Source organism: Panulirus ornatus, chromosome 27 (assembly GCF_036320965.1).
Source record: "Panulirus ornatus isolate Po-2019 chromosome 27, ASM3632096v1, whole genome shotgun sequence".
In the NCBI taxonomy this organism is placed as follows: domain Eukaryota; kingdom Metazoa; phylum Arthropoda; class Malacostraca; order Decapoda; family Palinuridae; genus Panulirus; species Panulirus ornatus.
The window spans coordinates 3,769,071-3,785,306 of NC_092250.1; the positions used below are offsets into that span (position 1 = coordinate 3,769,071).

General features: G+C 46.0%; 1 protein-coding gene across 1 annotated transcript in view; it reads left to right on the forward strand.

Annotated features, from left to right (window-relative positions):
• Positions 1 to 14,060, forward strand: part of LOC139757551 (putative neural-cadherin 2) — a 61,134-nt gene extending 47,074 nt beyond the window's left edge. The window contains exons 11-26 of the mRNA XM_071678141.1: positions 1,113 to 1,515; positions 2,127 to 2,329; positions 2,745 to 2,908; positions 5,984 to 6,152; positions 6,396 to 6,671; positions 6,939 to 7,109; positions 7,277 to 7,416; positions 7,728 to 8,073; positions 8,508 to 8,753; positions 9,086 to 9,424; positions 9,528 to 9,855; positions 11,066 to 11,255; positions 11,415 to 11,647; positions 11,918 to 12,127; positions 12,317 to 12,532; positions 12,919 to 14,060. Coding sequence (XP_071534242.1) covers positions 1,113 to 1,515; positions 2,127 to 2,329; positions 2,745 to 2,908; positions 5,984 to 6,152; positions 6,396 to 6,671; positions 6,939 to 7,109; positions 7,277 to 7,416; positions 7,728 to 8,073; positions 8,508 to 8,753; positions 9,086 to 9,424; positions 9,528 to 9,855; positions 11,066 to 11,255; positions 11,415 to 11,647; positions 11,918 to 12,127; positions 12,317 to 12,532; positions 12,919 to 13,247 — 3,963 coding nt within the window. The 3' untranslated portion in view covers positions 13,248 to 14,060. The remainder of the gene's footprint in view (positions 1 to 1,112; positions 1,516 to 2,126; positions 2,330 to 2,744; positions 2,909 to 5,983; positions 6,153 to 6,395; positions 6,672 to 6,938; positions 7,110 to 7,276; positions 7,417 to 7,727; positions 8,074 to 8,507; positions 8,754 to 9,085; positions 9,425 to 9,527; positions 9,856 to 11,065; positions 11,256 to 11,414; positions 11,648 to 11,917; positions 12,128 to 12,316; positions 12,533 to 12,918) is intronic.
• The last annotated feature ends 2,176 nt before the right edge of the window (positions 14,061 to 16,236 follow it).

The following is a 16,236-nucleotide window of genomic DNA, read 5'->3' on the forward strand; positions in this document are numbered from 1 at the left end:
ACACACACACACACACACATATATATATATATATATATATATATATATATATATATATATATATATATATATATATATATATATATATATATATATATATATATATATATATATATATATATATATATATATATATATATATATATATATATATATATATATATATATATATATATATTTCCACTCTAAATTTATGTGTCATTGCCAATATATCGCTAGGTATTGAGGATAAAGGACAGGAAATCATGACGGGAAGGAGGGAAATGAACAGGCAAAAATCCCCCCCAGCGGTGCGAGTTACTCTGATGACTTTTTGCATTTCGAGTGTGACTGGGGCGCCGCAGTGTCTGGGAGAACACCCAGCTGTCTCGCTATGTCAGGAACGAACCACTCACCCTTACACGTTGCCTCTCTCATTCCCATGCCTTTTGAATATCTCATGAATTCCTTTTCTATTCTATCCAGGAAAATTTCACATGTAAACAAGAGAACGATAGATATACACTATCTACTTATTCTGAGTTGTTTTGAATTGTTATTTATTTATTCAGAATCTCGAAGTTTGTTTCCCAATAATTCTATAGCACACTGATGACATTATTTCCTTAACAAATGTCTATTCGTTTCTAACGACTGTACATATTCCCTCAGTGAACATGCATCTTCCTGCGTATACTCTGTAACTGTAAGTGATTTCAGCTGAATATTCATTTATTCTCGTGTGTGTACCCTCCCTGGCCAGACGAGGAGCAGCACATGTGAACCACCTCACACCTTTCTCCCTTTTTACTGTGACTTTGAAATAAAAGCTTAAATTTTGTATGTGTGTTTTACACTACTACTGTTGCATCGGGTACGGTTTATCCGTTAGACATGAAGTCTTGTACTTTTTAACATAAGCAGAAGTGTTCGAAAATATACATAACTTGTCAACGACGCATAATAGACTTACTAATGATAACGATATTGTTAGTCTCGGAGGACGGGCTACAGTCGCTATTCCATACGTTGTAACCTGACCTGCATTGATCAGATTCTATATAAGAACTGAAGCATAGCAAATCTTTGTCATCAGTGGTCAGCTACACTGTAAGGCACTTTACCTCCTCCAGGGTGGGCAACATGAAGTGGATTACCGTGTGGAGGGAGGCTGGGGCGTCCTCACCGTGGACTCTGAAGGGGAGGTAAGCCTGCGTGGGGTCCTGGACCGCGAGGCTCCTCCTGACGGCGCTATAGGTGTGGCCAAGATCCTGGGCGTGGACCGTGGCCAGCCGCCCCTCACGGCCACCGCCACCCTCACCATCACCGTAACAGACGTCAACGACAGCCCACCCGTCCTCCTCCCTCCCACACTCTTCCACGTGACCGAGGGCGCTGCCCCAACCCTCCTGGGCGCCCTCACTGCCACTGATCACGACGTGTGGGCGCTGGGACACGGACCGCCCTTCAACCTCTCCCTGGCACCCAGCAATCCCGCCCACGTCTTCGCCTACATGAAACTCAACTTTGACCCTCGTGAGTGTCCAAAGCCTATGTTGATGTCTGAACTGTTGCTCTTCCTTGAAATAGTAACGCATCCTCCTCAGAGGCAGCACTCTGACACATGCAGTGTTGGCAGTTTGTCAGATTCAAAGAAAAGGAAAGCGATCAAAGGCGACGGGGAAATATGTCTTTTGTGTCATTAACAAATGAGTATCTGACATAAGTTTCAGTAACGTACAGATGATGATGTCAAGATGACCTGCATTATGTTCAGTAATTTTCATGTCATGTGGTTCAAACGTTCAGGTTCATGAGAAAGATCATATCAATGAAAGCAAGACTTGCCTGGCACACATTGTCATGAGACAAGGTCTCGAGTAGCAAAAGTATTTAAGACATTGAGTCTAGTGTCAGGGGAGGAATAGGGAAACAGATATCTCAGTTACCACGTGACTCAGGTAAACTCAGCTGGTGACCTTACTGGTTGCATGGATCATACTTCGCAATTATGTTGGGACAACTGGAAAGAGCGAGGGAAAACATCACCCCGTGTCTCCCTCTCTCTCTCTTGGCTGCTTCCCTACATGTTTCGCATCTCACCAGTCACGAAGCTCAGATATGTCACCTCACATTGTCGCTGACAGATCTTGACAGTGGTAGGGGCGGGGCGGAGCTGTGGACGGTGGACGCCGTGGACCGCGAGGAACACCGTCAGCTGCTGGTGGGGGTGCTGGTGGCTGACGCTGGGGGGTTGGCCGCCACCCACACCGTCACAGTGGTCATCGATGACGTCAACGACAACCCCATGAAGCCAGCAGCCAAGACCGTCTACCTCTGGAAGACTCAGGTAGGTCCGCTCTACCTGCAGGTAGATGCCCGCAGCCAAGACTATCTACCTCTGGAAGACTCAGGTAGGTCCGCTCTACCTGCAGGTAGATGCCCGCAGCCAAGACCGTCTACCTCTGGAAGACATAGGTAGGACCACTCTCCCTACATGCTTATAAGCAGGTGAAATAATATGTGATGGAATAAATTGGGTCGTTGTGGTATATGAGGGACGACGTACTGTCGATAGACTGAGTTTTAGGGAGTGGTCATGGTACACCACGGGTTGGTTTTGGGTCATGGTCGAAGATAGTAGACTTTTGTTTCTGCAAATCATACTTGACAACTATAGAAATGACGCGTGCAAATGCGGTCATTGTTCGTCAATAAAAGAGACACAATATTACTAAAGATGTTTAAAATCCTATTGGACGCAGGGAGGAGGGTCGGACGCACCGCTGGGCCGGGTGTTCGTGGACGACCCCGACGACTGGGACCTGGGAGACAAGACCTTCCGCTGGCGAGGCTCCCCACACCCGCTCTTCTCCCTCAACACCCACACTGGTGATATCTTCGCCTCCAGCCAGGTCAGGGAGGGAAGGTAGGCAAGATTGAGACTCCTTTACACTCTCCATCCATTACTATCATGTAAACTAGTGATTTAACTGGCCTCAGTTACCCTCTTTGTCCACATGTATCAAGTGTCTCCAGCCACCCACTCAACATCACCAAGTATCAAAACCTACACAAATATTACCACATAGGAAGGAAAGCAAAATGTTTCAATCCTCTCTTTCTTACCCACGTACTCACGTACACAGATAAACTAACCCTTAGTCAATTAATTCTACATCACGTGTTACAAGACAGGTAGATAAGTAATGATCCAGTCGAACTCTCCATCATCCTTACTTTCTATGTTGTACATTTAGTATTAGATATTGTTTACATGTGATATATACTTTCAGAATTTCACCACATATTACTGAGGTTAGGGAACTGATGTCGCTCTCAGTACTTAGATATTGTCTCTCCTGTAGATATCATACAGCAAGCTGCTGCTTACTCAGGAATGTTGAAGTTGAAAATATCTATCATTAGTAGATTGTTTATTCACTCTAGAGTAACTTTAGTATTAAATATGCCGGTGAGTCTAATGTAAGTGCACAACCATTCACTAACAAGTGGGTGTGTAAATGAATAATTGCTTTTCCTGTGTTATCTAGTGAAGCAGATCTCTCTTTTCCAGTGGTAGCTGATTTCCCTATTTTTCTAGAAAACAAGTTACAATAGTCTCGTGATTCTATTCAGAAAAGTATTCTAAAATGCTTGAATATATAAGTAAACAAACACCCCACAACTGAGCCTCTCCTCCAGCAGCCACGGCAGAATTTATCGACCTCAGAGCCGTCGGCAGTGTACAGGATGAGTTTCTGGGATGACGCTCTTCTTGAGGAAAGCTTCTGCAGGATGGAAAGTTGGCCCAGAAAATTAGGTGGAGGCAACTTAGGTTAGAGGATATGATATACAGTACAGGGTATGACACAAAGTAAACTTACATCATATAGGCAACTGTATGTCAGAGATATGTGGATACCAGGAAGATACCATCATATCTCCTTCATGGTATATGTTATGATACCATCACTGTATGATTACTGATACTTAAGGTAGTAAGTTTCTGCAGTGTAGCAGGTCGTATAGTCTACCATAACGATTGGGATGATATCATCTCGTGTGCCACGGTCGAGCAGCTCTGCTCGTCCAGAGCGAACAGTGTTAGGTGCAGCGTTGTTTATATCGTCCTTGTCGTTTTCTGCGGCGTCTAACAATGTAAGAGATTGTCTCATATGATGAAGATAATGACAGGGGTGAAGATTGTTATGATAAAAAGAATACTAGTAGTGGTAATATCAGCTAAAAGTATAGATTTTGATGCTGCTAATCGTCTTTTAATGAAGAAAAGAGCATTTTAACGAGTATTGTAAACGCATAGGTAATATGTAAGTACGTAGAAGTATGCCAGGGAGCCACAGTGGATCTGTATATTCAGACAAGTAATATCACTACAAATAAGACACTGGTCATGAATTATCAAATCAACAAAAACTAGATATTCTATACCATTGAAAATAATGTATAAGTTCACACTACTACGAACTCCATTCTCACGTGCAGCAGAATGTAGAGGGCGTTGGTGTCTTGTCCTCGGGCAACGTCCGCGCTGGTCACGAACGATCTGGTTCATGAAAAGGAAAAAATGATAAGATTTCTTTCACTTGTTTGAATTCCACCACAAAATGCTTGTATAAAGCATCAGATACATAGAAACATGAAGATAACCGTTCAATGCTCATGTCCTTTTAAACCTCGAATGTTCAGATACATAAAAGTACTGATGGTAATTCTGAAAACAATTCATAAATTTCTACTTAGAGGAACCTTGTGTGGCGAGTGTGTGTGTGTCTGGGGAAAGTGATACATATGGATTGAATGAAATAATACTGGTCATTCTAAGTATTCATAGTGACTTACTTTAAAGACGCATAACAACAGAAAAGAACACAAACAGGAAACTACCGCACAATGTGGGTCAGGAGGTGACTACGTAGTGTGGTAGGAGAGTGTCTGGGGAGTTGGCTGGCCGAGTCTGCTGCTGCCTTGCTGATGGCACAGCGGTCCTCGCTCCCGGAAGGTGGGGATTAAGGCGAAGATGGAGCTGGGATTGGCAGAGGGAGAGGAAATGTGATCAGCTGGTGTCCACAAACAGAAGGGTTACGACGCCCAGAGGAAATTGGGTAGAGAACAAGAGGATCCCTGGTTACTTACCAACACCACTCACTTTAGCAAGCTACCTGGGGACATATTTAAGATGTTGCTCTTGTACTTCCATTACCTTAATCCTACATATGTGATGCACTGTGTTTGTACACGTTTGTTTATTGGCATAAGTATATAGTTTTCATGATCAGCTACAGTAACAAAACTTATTAGAGAAACCTGCATTAAGAATGTTTTTTTCTTCGAGATATTTTGACGAATATATTACATAGTGGAACGAGTTCTAAAGACGGTAAATTAGACTATCAAGAGAACGATTTTGCGGGATGTATTTGACTGTCACTGAAGCCAAGAAGGTAGTTAGTGAATTTATGAGTCAGATTCACATTATCTCTGGCAGTAGAAAAGTTCACTGTATAATAACAGTCTACTTCATCTTATACAGCAAATCGGCTCCAGACTCACTGCCGAAATTAGTGACATCTGACACAGAAGTTTGTGATAGGAGTGGAGGATTTTGTGCCCTGGTGTCAGAACCAGAGCAGAACTAAACTTCCCCATCGTCTGTAAGCTTCTCAAGTCATTAGTGATAACCACATAACAATGCATTAACTGTTCTTGGAGATCATCAACCATCAATGATGCTGTACTTGGTGTAGATATAGCGTAGACTTGCTGTATGATGGTGTAACATGCAGTCGTTTGATCTGTGTTTCGGGACCTTGACACATAGTTTGTCTCGACGTCTCCATAAGTTCTGTGGCTGTTCTAAGCTTTACTATCAGCATTAATGACTTGCATCCGTAGTCACCACGGAAGTCACCATGTATGTCAACACCTGCTGTGTCTGATGGCCTGTCTGTCCCTCCTTCTGGATCGACCGTGGGTCCGGCAGGTACGAGCTGCAGTTCGCTGTGGATGACTTGCTCTGGGGTCAGAGGGACGTGGCGGCCAACGTGACTGTGGCAGTGCGGGTGCTGCCGCCTGACGCCCTCGCCCACGCCGCCCCCATCACCCTCACGCCCACCACGCCCGCACACCTCACCACGGGATGGACGCCAGAGGTCAGATAAATGAGTAAAGTATAGGTCATATGGATAGTGATGTAAGGTGGTCCATCTTTCGAACAAAATGGGACTTTAGCTTCTAATTCTTATCATACGTTTGAGGCATATCACTGTCATCCATGCACTAGAAAATGATGCTTGTGGAGTATCTTAGTGGTCACTTGTTGATTCAATATCATTAGAAATATAACCAGTATGCTGGTAGGTTGATCTGTGCTTGTTTGTCTTGATGGTGGTCAGGAGGGAGGAGGGGGCCTGGGGCGGGTGTTGGAGGGGGTGCTACGGGTGGTGGGTGAGGCAGCTCACACTGTACAAGTGCTCAGCGTCTACACCCATCCGCTCCACACGCCATATTCTCCAAACGCAAGTGAGCCGCCTCCTCCGACTCCTTCCCTCCGTGGCAAGTGGATGATCCATGCACCCTCAGCGTGTGTGTGGGTGAGCGTGCGGGGTGAGGACGGTGGCTTCATGGACCCGGTCAAGCTACACGGACTGCTGGCGCTACACTCAAAACAGGTCAGATACGTATCTAGCGGGTTATAATTTTGAAGCTTGGGAATATCCATAATGTTTCAAGATGGCTAATTTCAAGTTATCACTCTATAAGGAATACCACGTTAGTAACCCCACACAATTATATGAAAATTCACGTTACTGAGGTAAACGTCAGAATCTCTCTATATTTTCATATACCGTGTCTGGAAAACTTTTCATCTGGTCTTGTGTAGATGTTGGAATGAATAAGATCATGTAATTCTTCCCCCTTGGTGTGTGTGTGTGTAGCTAGAGGCGGCAACCAACCTGACGGTGGTGATGGAGACCCCGACGACTTGGGCAGGTGGCAATGGAGCGCGGGCACCTCACGCCGACCCGGTCATTCCTGCCGTACATCATAGCGAGGCGCCTGACCCCTCCTCTGCCGCCTCCCGCGCCTCCACCACACTCCCACTACAGGTACTGTGGCTCACTCATCATCTGGATAGCTAGTTAGTCACACACATGCACACACACACACACACACACACGCACACGGTACTGTTTATTGCTTATATAATTTGCTTGCCTGATAATCCGGCCTGAGTTTGTTATGGGAACTTCGATCATTTTTCTTGTCCTTCCAGCTGGTGGACACGAACTCGACGTCGCTTGTGACCCCACGCCTCACCCGCACCCACGCCTGCTACGCCCACGAGCCAGAGACCTGCACGCCCACCTCCTGCCTCAACGGTGGACGATGTTTCATGTCTCCTGCTGGTAACAGGTAATGTTCCTGCCTGCTGGTAACAGGTAGTGTTCCTTTATTAACTGAAGAAAATGTTCAAACAGTTCCACCGGTTACAGTCAGACAAAGCGGACAGTGGTTGGTCTGTACTGATTGGTGCTGGACGGCGGGACTCAAGTGTGATGTTGGGATTTGAATAACTTTGTTAAGTACTGGCACCTGATGATGAGGTGGATTGTCTCCACGGAACATGTTGAGCCACATGTACGGAAATATTTCATGTTAGATAGAATAGTGTGAACTCCTACTGAAGTGTCTACCATGTTGCCATCTCTGTTTTCCTGCGGTAGGTGCGTGTGCCCTGGCGGGTCGTGGGGGGCGCGGTGCAAGGTGCTGGCTCGAACTTTCTCTGGCGATGGGTGGGCGTGGGTCAAGCCCCTCCCACCCTGCCTCCCCACCACTATATCTCTGCGGCTCCTCACCCGCCGCCCGCACACCCTCATCCTCTACTCCGGCCCTCTGGCGCCCCTTCCGCCACACCCACACTCCCCGCCCACGCCCATGCTGGCTCTACAGCTGTGGCGTGGGCGTCCACAGCTGCTGCTGGAGGGTAGTGCTGGAGCGCTCAAGTTGGAGGTCAACGCCGCGCTCAACGACGGCAACTGGCATGCAATCCACGTCAGACTTAGTTCTCAGGTGAGATGATCAGTGCAGCTTACCTGTATAGTGATCATAGGTTATAACACAGACAGACAGATAGACAGACACACACACACACAGACACACACACATCGTCATCATCATTGAATAAGGCCAAGGATTCAGAGGGAAGAGGTGTAGAGGATGATGCAAAGATCAAAAGTGTATTCACAGTGGAAGACAGTATAGCTGCAACATTAGTGAGATAAAGTGGGGTTGTCTTGGAAAACACTGGAATATCAAGAAACATGTCGGCAATCTTCACGGATTCAAAATATCATTTTATACATTGAATGTAAACATACTATTAACCATCAGTGTTTACTTGGCACCACATCTTTATATGTTTACACTCACTATGTCTACTGGCTGACTGAGAGTAACAACAGAGAAGAAAACGAGGTTTCCAATTCTTGTGATGCTGTGTCCAGGGGGCGGAGCTGATGGTGGACCTGTGTGGTCGAGGGTGGGACAACACGACCCTGGACGACTCCCACTGCGCGGCGAGGGGGTCCTGGACCGACCCCAGGGGCGTGAAGGCGTGGGCGGGATCTGGACCCCTGCAGGTGGGTGGGCTGGCACACACTCCTCCCAGCCCCGCCCACCACGGCTGGCAAGAGGCGCCCACACCACGCCCACTGGACGGCTGTGTCTCACATCTCACACTCAACGGTCAGGTGAGGTTGTGACCAGTGTTGCTGCTACATGACTGGTTGTGACGTGGGTTGTGACCAGTGCTGTTGCTACATGACTGGGTTGTGACGTGGGTTATGACCAATGTTGCTGCTACATGACTGGGTTGTGACGTGGGTTGTGACCAGTGTTGCTGCTACATGACTGGTTGTGACGTGGGTTGTGACCAGTGTTGCTGCTACATGACTGGTTGTGACGTGGGTTATGACCAATGTTGCTGCTACTTGACTGATAAACTGCCATCATCAGCAGTGACGTAGCTACTGGTGGGCAGACGATGACGCCGTCAGCTGACTGTCCTGCAGCTTTGTTGCAGCTGGTGGACCTGGGGGAGCCGGCATACAGCAGGGGCAGTGAGGGTGGCTGCCGCCCTCAGAACGCGGCCTGCCCGGGCGGGTGTGGACTCCGTGGCCAGTGTGTGGGCGGCTTGAGACACCCGGAGTGTGAGTGTGAGTCTGGGTGGGCGGGTCCCGGGTGCACCACACCCACCGTTCCTGCCACCTTTGGGTCGTCGTCCTACATGAAGTTAACGCTGTCCTTCACGCCGGGGCCGCAGGTGGTGAGGGCACATCTGCGGCTGAGGACCCGCGGCGCACGCCATGGCCTCCTGCTGCACCTGGCCTCACACCAACGTGCTCCCGCCTTCACTATATACGTATGACTCCCTTTGTTCTGTGGACAAAATGTTACTGTGAATTTACCTGATGTAGCATGAAGCATCTAACGTATTTCTACATTGGTTGTACAATTGTCTGCAGCTCCGAGGAGGTGTGGCGTGTGCGTCGTTGTCTGGGTCGGGGAGGGCGGCGCGGGAGGCCTGCGTGGAGGGCCGGCCTGTGGGTGACGGCGCCTGGCACACTGTGACAGCTGAGCGTCACGGCCACAACCTGGTGATTAGCGTCGACGACGGCGACGGTTGGCGACGCAACGAGTCGCTGGTGACACTAGGAACACCTGACGCAGAGGGAACCCCCACAGAGCCGCCCACGCCCCTGGATGTTGATGCTAATGGTGGGGTGTTAGTAGGCGGGTTGCCAGAGTTTGTGGGAGTTAGTCTGGTGAACGTCTTCGACGACCTCACCGACAGTGAGTATTACCCTCGGGCCAGGCTGTAGCCTGCCTAACACATTTCTATTTTTCTCCCAAACTTTACTTATGTTTACGTTGGTCTTCAGGAGAAGATCTTTTGACAGTTAAGTTGATGGAAATCATCATTATATTGTAAGACATTTTGCTGAGTAGCTTAGAATATTTCGACCTACTTGTGAAAAATGCAACCAAACCCCAAATAAATCACCAGCTAGTGAGCCCATCATGTGTTTAACGTTACGTTTATCTTACGTTATAATGACATTATCAGATACAGTGAACCTTTTCAACTTCCTGATGACACGTTTTTTTTTTTCATTTTCATTAGATCAGCCAAACTTACATCACAAACCTAGATTGTTTCATCAATGCACAATCATCACTAAGGTTCAGTTATTGCACCACGTAAACAGGATTCTCGAAAGAAGAAAGACATTCAGATTCAGTTCACGACGTCTTATATAAATTAAATATATAAGTAAGGCAATGACCTAGACGTTTGATCTCCAAATACGTAAAAGAGGAATGCGCAGCTTGCCTCAACGGAAACATATTTGCCGAGTGTGAGTGCGATACGTCCGGTAGAATTGACGTTATTTTGCGGAAACAAAATCCTTTACAAGTGTGACTTTGACGGTGACTTACCAACTCTTCACTTCTAAACATAAAAAACTTTCTTGGTGTAACACACTGGTGATGACTGAGGGTGAAACCCACTCTGGTTATTACTGAATTATTACGTGGAAACAAAATCATCTCCAAAATCAGCTGAAAGTGAAGTCGTCATGTTCATCAACAATTTGACCCTAATATCAATAGCACTTTTCATGCTTTCCTAAAGTTTCTTCGTACCAAATAAAACCAGATGATGGTTTTGCGGTTATCCTGCTGAGAGTATATTGCAAGACGGACGAAAAACTTATAACTGTAGGGCATCCGAAATCTTCGCTTTGCTTGTCCACCGTTATCACATCATGTGATCATAATGTACTTGGTACTCGTAGATATCCACTGTCGTCGCACAACACAAGGGGATCTTCATCCGATCGTCAGCAGAGAAAACGGTAAAGGTAGTATCATACGTTAGGTCTTTCCCTGCGGTGTGGATCTGTAGTGTTTATGATGAACAATATAAGGTGTGACGCCACACAACCCATGTACTGATAACGTCTGCCTCAACACCTATCACTTTCCCTGGGCAATGCAGCCTGTATTGACGACGTGCGTGTGTCGGGTCGGCCGATGCCGCTGCCTCCCGCCGTGAATGGCACCAGCTGGGGCCAGGTGACCACCTTGCAGGGTCTGGAGCCAGGCTGCTCTGCCCCGGACTCCTGCTTCAACACCACCTGCGCCGCGCCCCTCTCCTGTGTCTCCACCTGGGGCCGCGCCTCCTGCAGGTCAGTCCTTCACCTCTGACTATATCTCAGACTCAGCTGGGCGTCTGCAGATCAATATGTTACGTTGTTTCTCACAATATAAACTTATGATCTGGTCCATAGCAACTTTACATTTAGTAGTAATACCGCCAGCATTATCCTGCCCGTCTCCTGCCTCAGCTGTGGGTCAGGAAGCCAGCTGGTGGGCCGCGCCTGTCAGGACGTGGACGAATGCCTATGGAGGCCCTGTTTACACGGCGGCTCCTGCTACAACCTGCGGCCCGGGTTCCAGTGTGTGTGCGGCCCGGGCCACACGGGCCAACACTGTCAGTGGACCGATTTGGCCACCAAGGGCCACCCTCTGACTGTCCCCTTAGTCATAGCAGCCCTTACTGTGTCTCTTCTACTCCTGGGTAAGCCTCTTGGTGCCAGCACTGCATACATTGTGAACGATCGTCGCTGATACAGACGTGGGGGGGACTGACTTTGTATTGTATACTGTAATAAATATTTGTTGCATCGTCTGATAATCAGCAAATAAAATGCATAATCTATTTCCTTTGATGTTCCTATTCCCTCGGCAGTTTCTGCTCGTTTGTTTTGACTTAATGATTATACAACATTTGAGGGCGATTATATGTAACATATATACATACACACCATTGCTTGGATTACCCCCTCAGTGGTGGTGGGTGTGGTCGTATCGTTACGGTTACGACGGCAGTGGTACACACGGTGCCTGGGTGGGCGGCAGGAGGGTCCCAAGGCCACCATTGTAGAAGAGAAGGGCGGCACGGCGGAGGGTGGGGGCACGGCTGATGCTGACCATCAGGCATTTCTCCAGTGCATGAAACTCAAACTTGCCCATGGCCAGTCACACCCCACTGAGAAAGGTAGCTGTTGGTGTGTTATGATTATTATAGTTATGATCACCATTATCATCATTATCAATTATTATGTTGCAGTAACCATCAATATCAATCCACAAATATCTATTGTGATGTTCTGTTACTCCAAGATTGACCTGTAGCGCGAACTGCGCTACTTTGTATGTTATTTTCTTTCGCTGTGATTTTCATCAGAGGAGGTCGTCACAGCCAGCCAGACTATCCCGTGCCCTGCCAGCCTCTCCGTCAGTACCAGTGTTCCAGTAGAAGGCGCTGCAGACACGGCTCCTGGAATACCAGTCAGTATCCAGAGAGTAGGCCCCGACCCGCTCCCAGCCAAGGAGGACCTCCGAGCCTATGCTTACGAAGGAGAAGGTTCCTCAGCTGGGTCACTGGCGTCTGCATTATCAGGTCAGCGATTCATGAGTTCAGAGGGACAAGTCTTCATTGTAAAGTGTATGATTTCATGACTAATATCTCAGGTGTTATGCATGGAAAGTTATTTTACGTTTGCCTGTATCAGGAACAATATGATGATGACAGGTACGCTGGGGTCAGGTCATATCTGCCACTATCTAGTGGTAAGGGGATTAATGTTCAACTGACATATGTGATAGTCACATACAGTAAGTCGGATCAATTGAAAGACATTGATTATCAGAGATCTTTGTCTGATATCAGAGGGATAATTTAAATTCCCTTCGACTTAATTTTGTTCATCGTGTGTTTGTTCGTATATTACATCCTTCTGTTGTGATCTTGCGACTAAGTTGGTAAGAGCGTCTCCTTCTCACTAGGTCTGCGGGAGGAACATCTTGACGAGGCCAACATTAGAATGATAGTTCCAGAATTCCTTGAGGTGATGGATCTGCTGAAGCACCTGCCAGAGGCTACCAGGTCTCCCTCATTAACCGTAAGACTTGATAACAAGAAGACCAAGAGCGTAAGAGAAGTCCAAGTGAGCGAGGTTCACGAGACGACTGGAACACCCAAACGTGGGAGGGAAGAGGACCACAAAGTAAGCAAGGCAACAGTTGGCACTCCTGCAGAAGCCCAGCCAGAAAGGAAAAGTTCCAGGCATACCTCGACTGCCCGTGCCGAGGATGAAGAGACAACAGCGTGCTGAGACTGACACGGGGTTTCCAGTGCAACTGGAACAGTATCCAGATCCAGTTTCCACGACTCGATCGCATAATGGAGCATCTGGATCAGCCATCTTTAAAATTCAGTCACGGGAGAACTAAAGACAGGACGGAGTGTAGAAACAAACATATAAGGATAAGGGTTATAGTTTATACAAACACTAAAGAAAATCGAACTTAAGGGTCGATATATTGACGTATATTGTTTCTACCAGGTGGCTGCGTAGGTCCTTGTGGTAAGAGAGAATTTAAAGGATTTTATTACGGATACTGCAAGTAGAATTTTATCTTCTTGTCTAAAATCGATCATGTTACTTATACCTGAGACTGTGGTTATGATAGTGGAGTGACTCACAACATACAGAAATGTGAGTTTTGGAATCATGAGCTGTCGCTTGTAGTTATTGAAAATCTGTGTATTCCTTCAAAGATATGTGCAAAAGTATGTCAATCAAATTTTGAAGTGGTATTTCGGCTGATAAAGAATGGGATGTTTGACCTATAGCAAGATGAACTATTTTCCAGTGATTTCGTAAGTCATGCATCCCTAGTGAATGTTTGCAGTTTTTCGTAAGTAGATGAATATTTGGGTCTTTTCAGGGCAGTATTTAGTTTTCTACAGCCGAACCCTACAGATAAAATGGCATACAAATTTAAATTTTAGAATGGCATGAAAAACTAAGGCTGTGATAAACTTGGTGTTTCCTTGTTATGTGGGCAAATCTTTCTTATAAGAGACAGAAATATTGTTACCTCAGATATTTTGTACATTTATAAAATATCTACAATAAACTTAATGTATCGTAGGAAGTTTATTATTGTCTCTTGGTAAGAGAATACTTCCATCCACAGATGAATGATGATATGATTGTCATTCGTGTCTTTCTTAAGACACTGGCAGCTTTATAGTTTACATTCTACATCATTATTTGTGTTTACTGTTTGTGGAATACGAGATGAAAGTCTTACAATGTCCTACCTGATCCAAACACACACATTCGCTCACATTCATTCTCTAGTTGTCATGTGTAATGAACCGAAAACCACGGCTTCCTATCTAGGCCCCACAGACATTTCCATGGTTTACACCGGACGCTCCACATGCCCTGGTCCAGTCAAATGACAGCACGTCGACCCTGTATTTCATAGTGTTCCAGTTCACTCTATCCGCGAATGCCTTTCACCCTCCTGCATGTTCAGGCTCCAATTGCTCAGAATCCTTTTCCATTTCTATTCTTCCATCTCCTTTTGGTCTCCCTGTTTTTCTTTTTCCCTTTACTTGAGACTTATATATCCTCTCTGTCAAACTTTCTTTACTCATTCTCTTCATATGTCCAAACATTTCAGCGCACCTTCTTCAGCTGTCTCAAACACACTCTTTTTATTAGTACACATATATCTTACCCTTTCAATCCTTACTAGATCAAACTACCTCGCATCACATATTGTCCTCAAACATTCAATTCCAATCCATCCATCCTCCTCTTTACAGACTTATCTAAAGCCAATGCCTCGCAACCATATAGTATTACTGGGACTACGATACCTTCAAACATATCCATTTTTGCCCTCCCAGATAACGTTCTCTGTTTCCACACAGATAGAGGGACTTACATAGATTCAAAGATATGTGTCAAGAGGGAGAAGAGTAATGATGAAAGTAAAATATGTTTAGTACTCAAGGGACCAGACTGAACCATGTAAACCCGCCTCCCGGTCACTTTAAACATTTTTGTTCTGACTACTTCGGATATGAACGCTGGTGCTGGGGTTAACAAACAGGCACGTCTCATCTCTCATGTTTATGGTCCCAAGAATGGCCATAATGTGGTTCAAGTGGCTTTCTAGGTATGAGAAAGCTTCCTGCTCTACATACTAATGCGTTTGGCACTCTTTTGCCGTACATGTAACGAAGGAGATTGAATAAGTTCATGACGATACTCAGTCAGGCTCTGTCAGGGCTAGAGGGTTCTGTGGAGTGTAGACTACCCCACTTCTCACAGACTTATTCACATTATCTTGTCAGACACACAAGACTTAAATACGACTTGATTAAACAGATGACACGCATATTGACGCTCAGAAATACGGAGCAACGTTCTCTAGCAGGTGAAAATGAGACACATTTCTGCCACCCGAGAACCTGAATCATCCCAGTACTGTGTCTTGTGTTCATGAAACACTTGCTTCCATCAAGGTGAGCCAGGCAGCTGGTGGGTTGGGTATGTTGGCATTCATTGGGGTCTTGCTTTAGGAGCAGAAATCCATGGGAACAATGATCAAGTTCTGAATGCGCGAAAGAAATGGTTACGAGAGAAAAAAGTTATCTTGTTGCATTAGAGTTATAATGGGCTGTTCCATGGATTATTAGCTGTAATACGACTATGGGATTCTCCTTACTTATCACTAAGTCAGTCAGGTTGATCCATGAATTTTCAAAAATGGGAAGGATTGATTCAAACTTGAGTTAGAAGTTAAAACAAGGAATTTCACATATGTCTTGGGATATAATGGGGTCTTCTTCAGTCTGGTCTATGGGTGCCATCCGATTTTCTTACACTGATAATTATGATGACAAAAGTTTTTGCTTACGTATTGCAGCTACGAATTCCGAAACACTTTCCCCTAAGTATTTTGAGCTGTCTGGAATCACACCCAGACATCAGACTGAGCTGTGATGAGGAACCAACCTAATTGTGTTGCATTACCTGCAGTAAAGACAGATGATACTTCCTCTGTGAGTCAGACAACACGTTTGACTCAATCTGTCGAGAGTAATTCGGAAATCATACAAATTCATGAGATCCTTAAGAAGACCATTGGCCTGATACCAAGCTTCTAATCAGAAGCAGATTGTTGCTATGTGAGCTGAAACAGAGGGACATTTGTGAAGGTGGGGAAGGTGGAAGGTGGGGAAGGTGGAAGAGAACATTGGGGGAGCAGGAGAAAGAGAGGTTATGGAAGAGAAGAGAG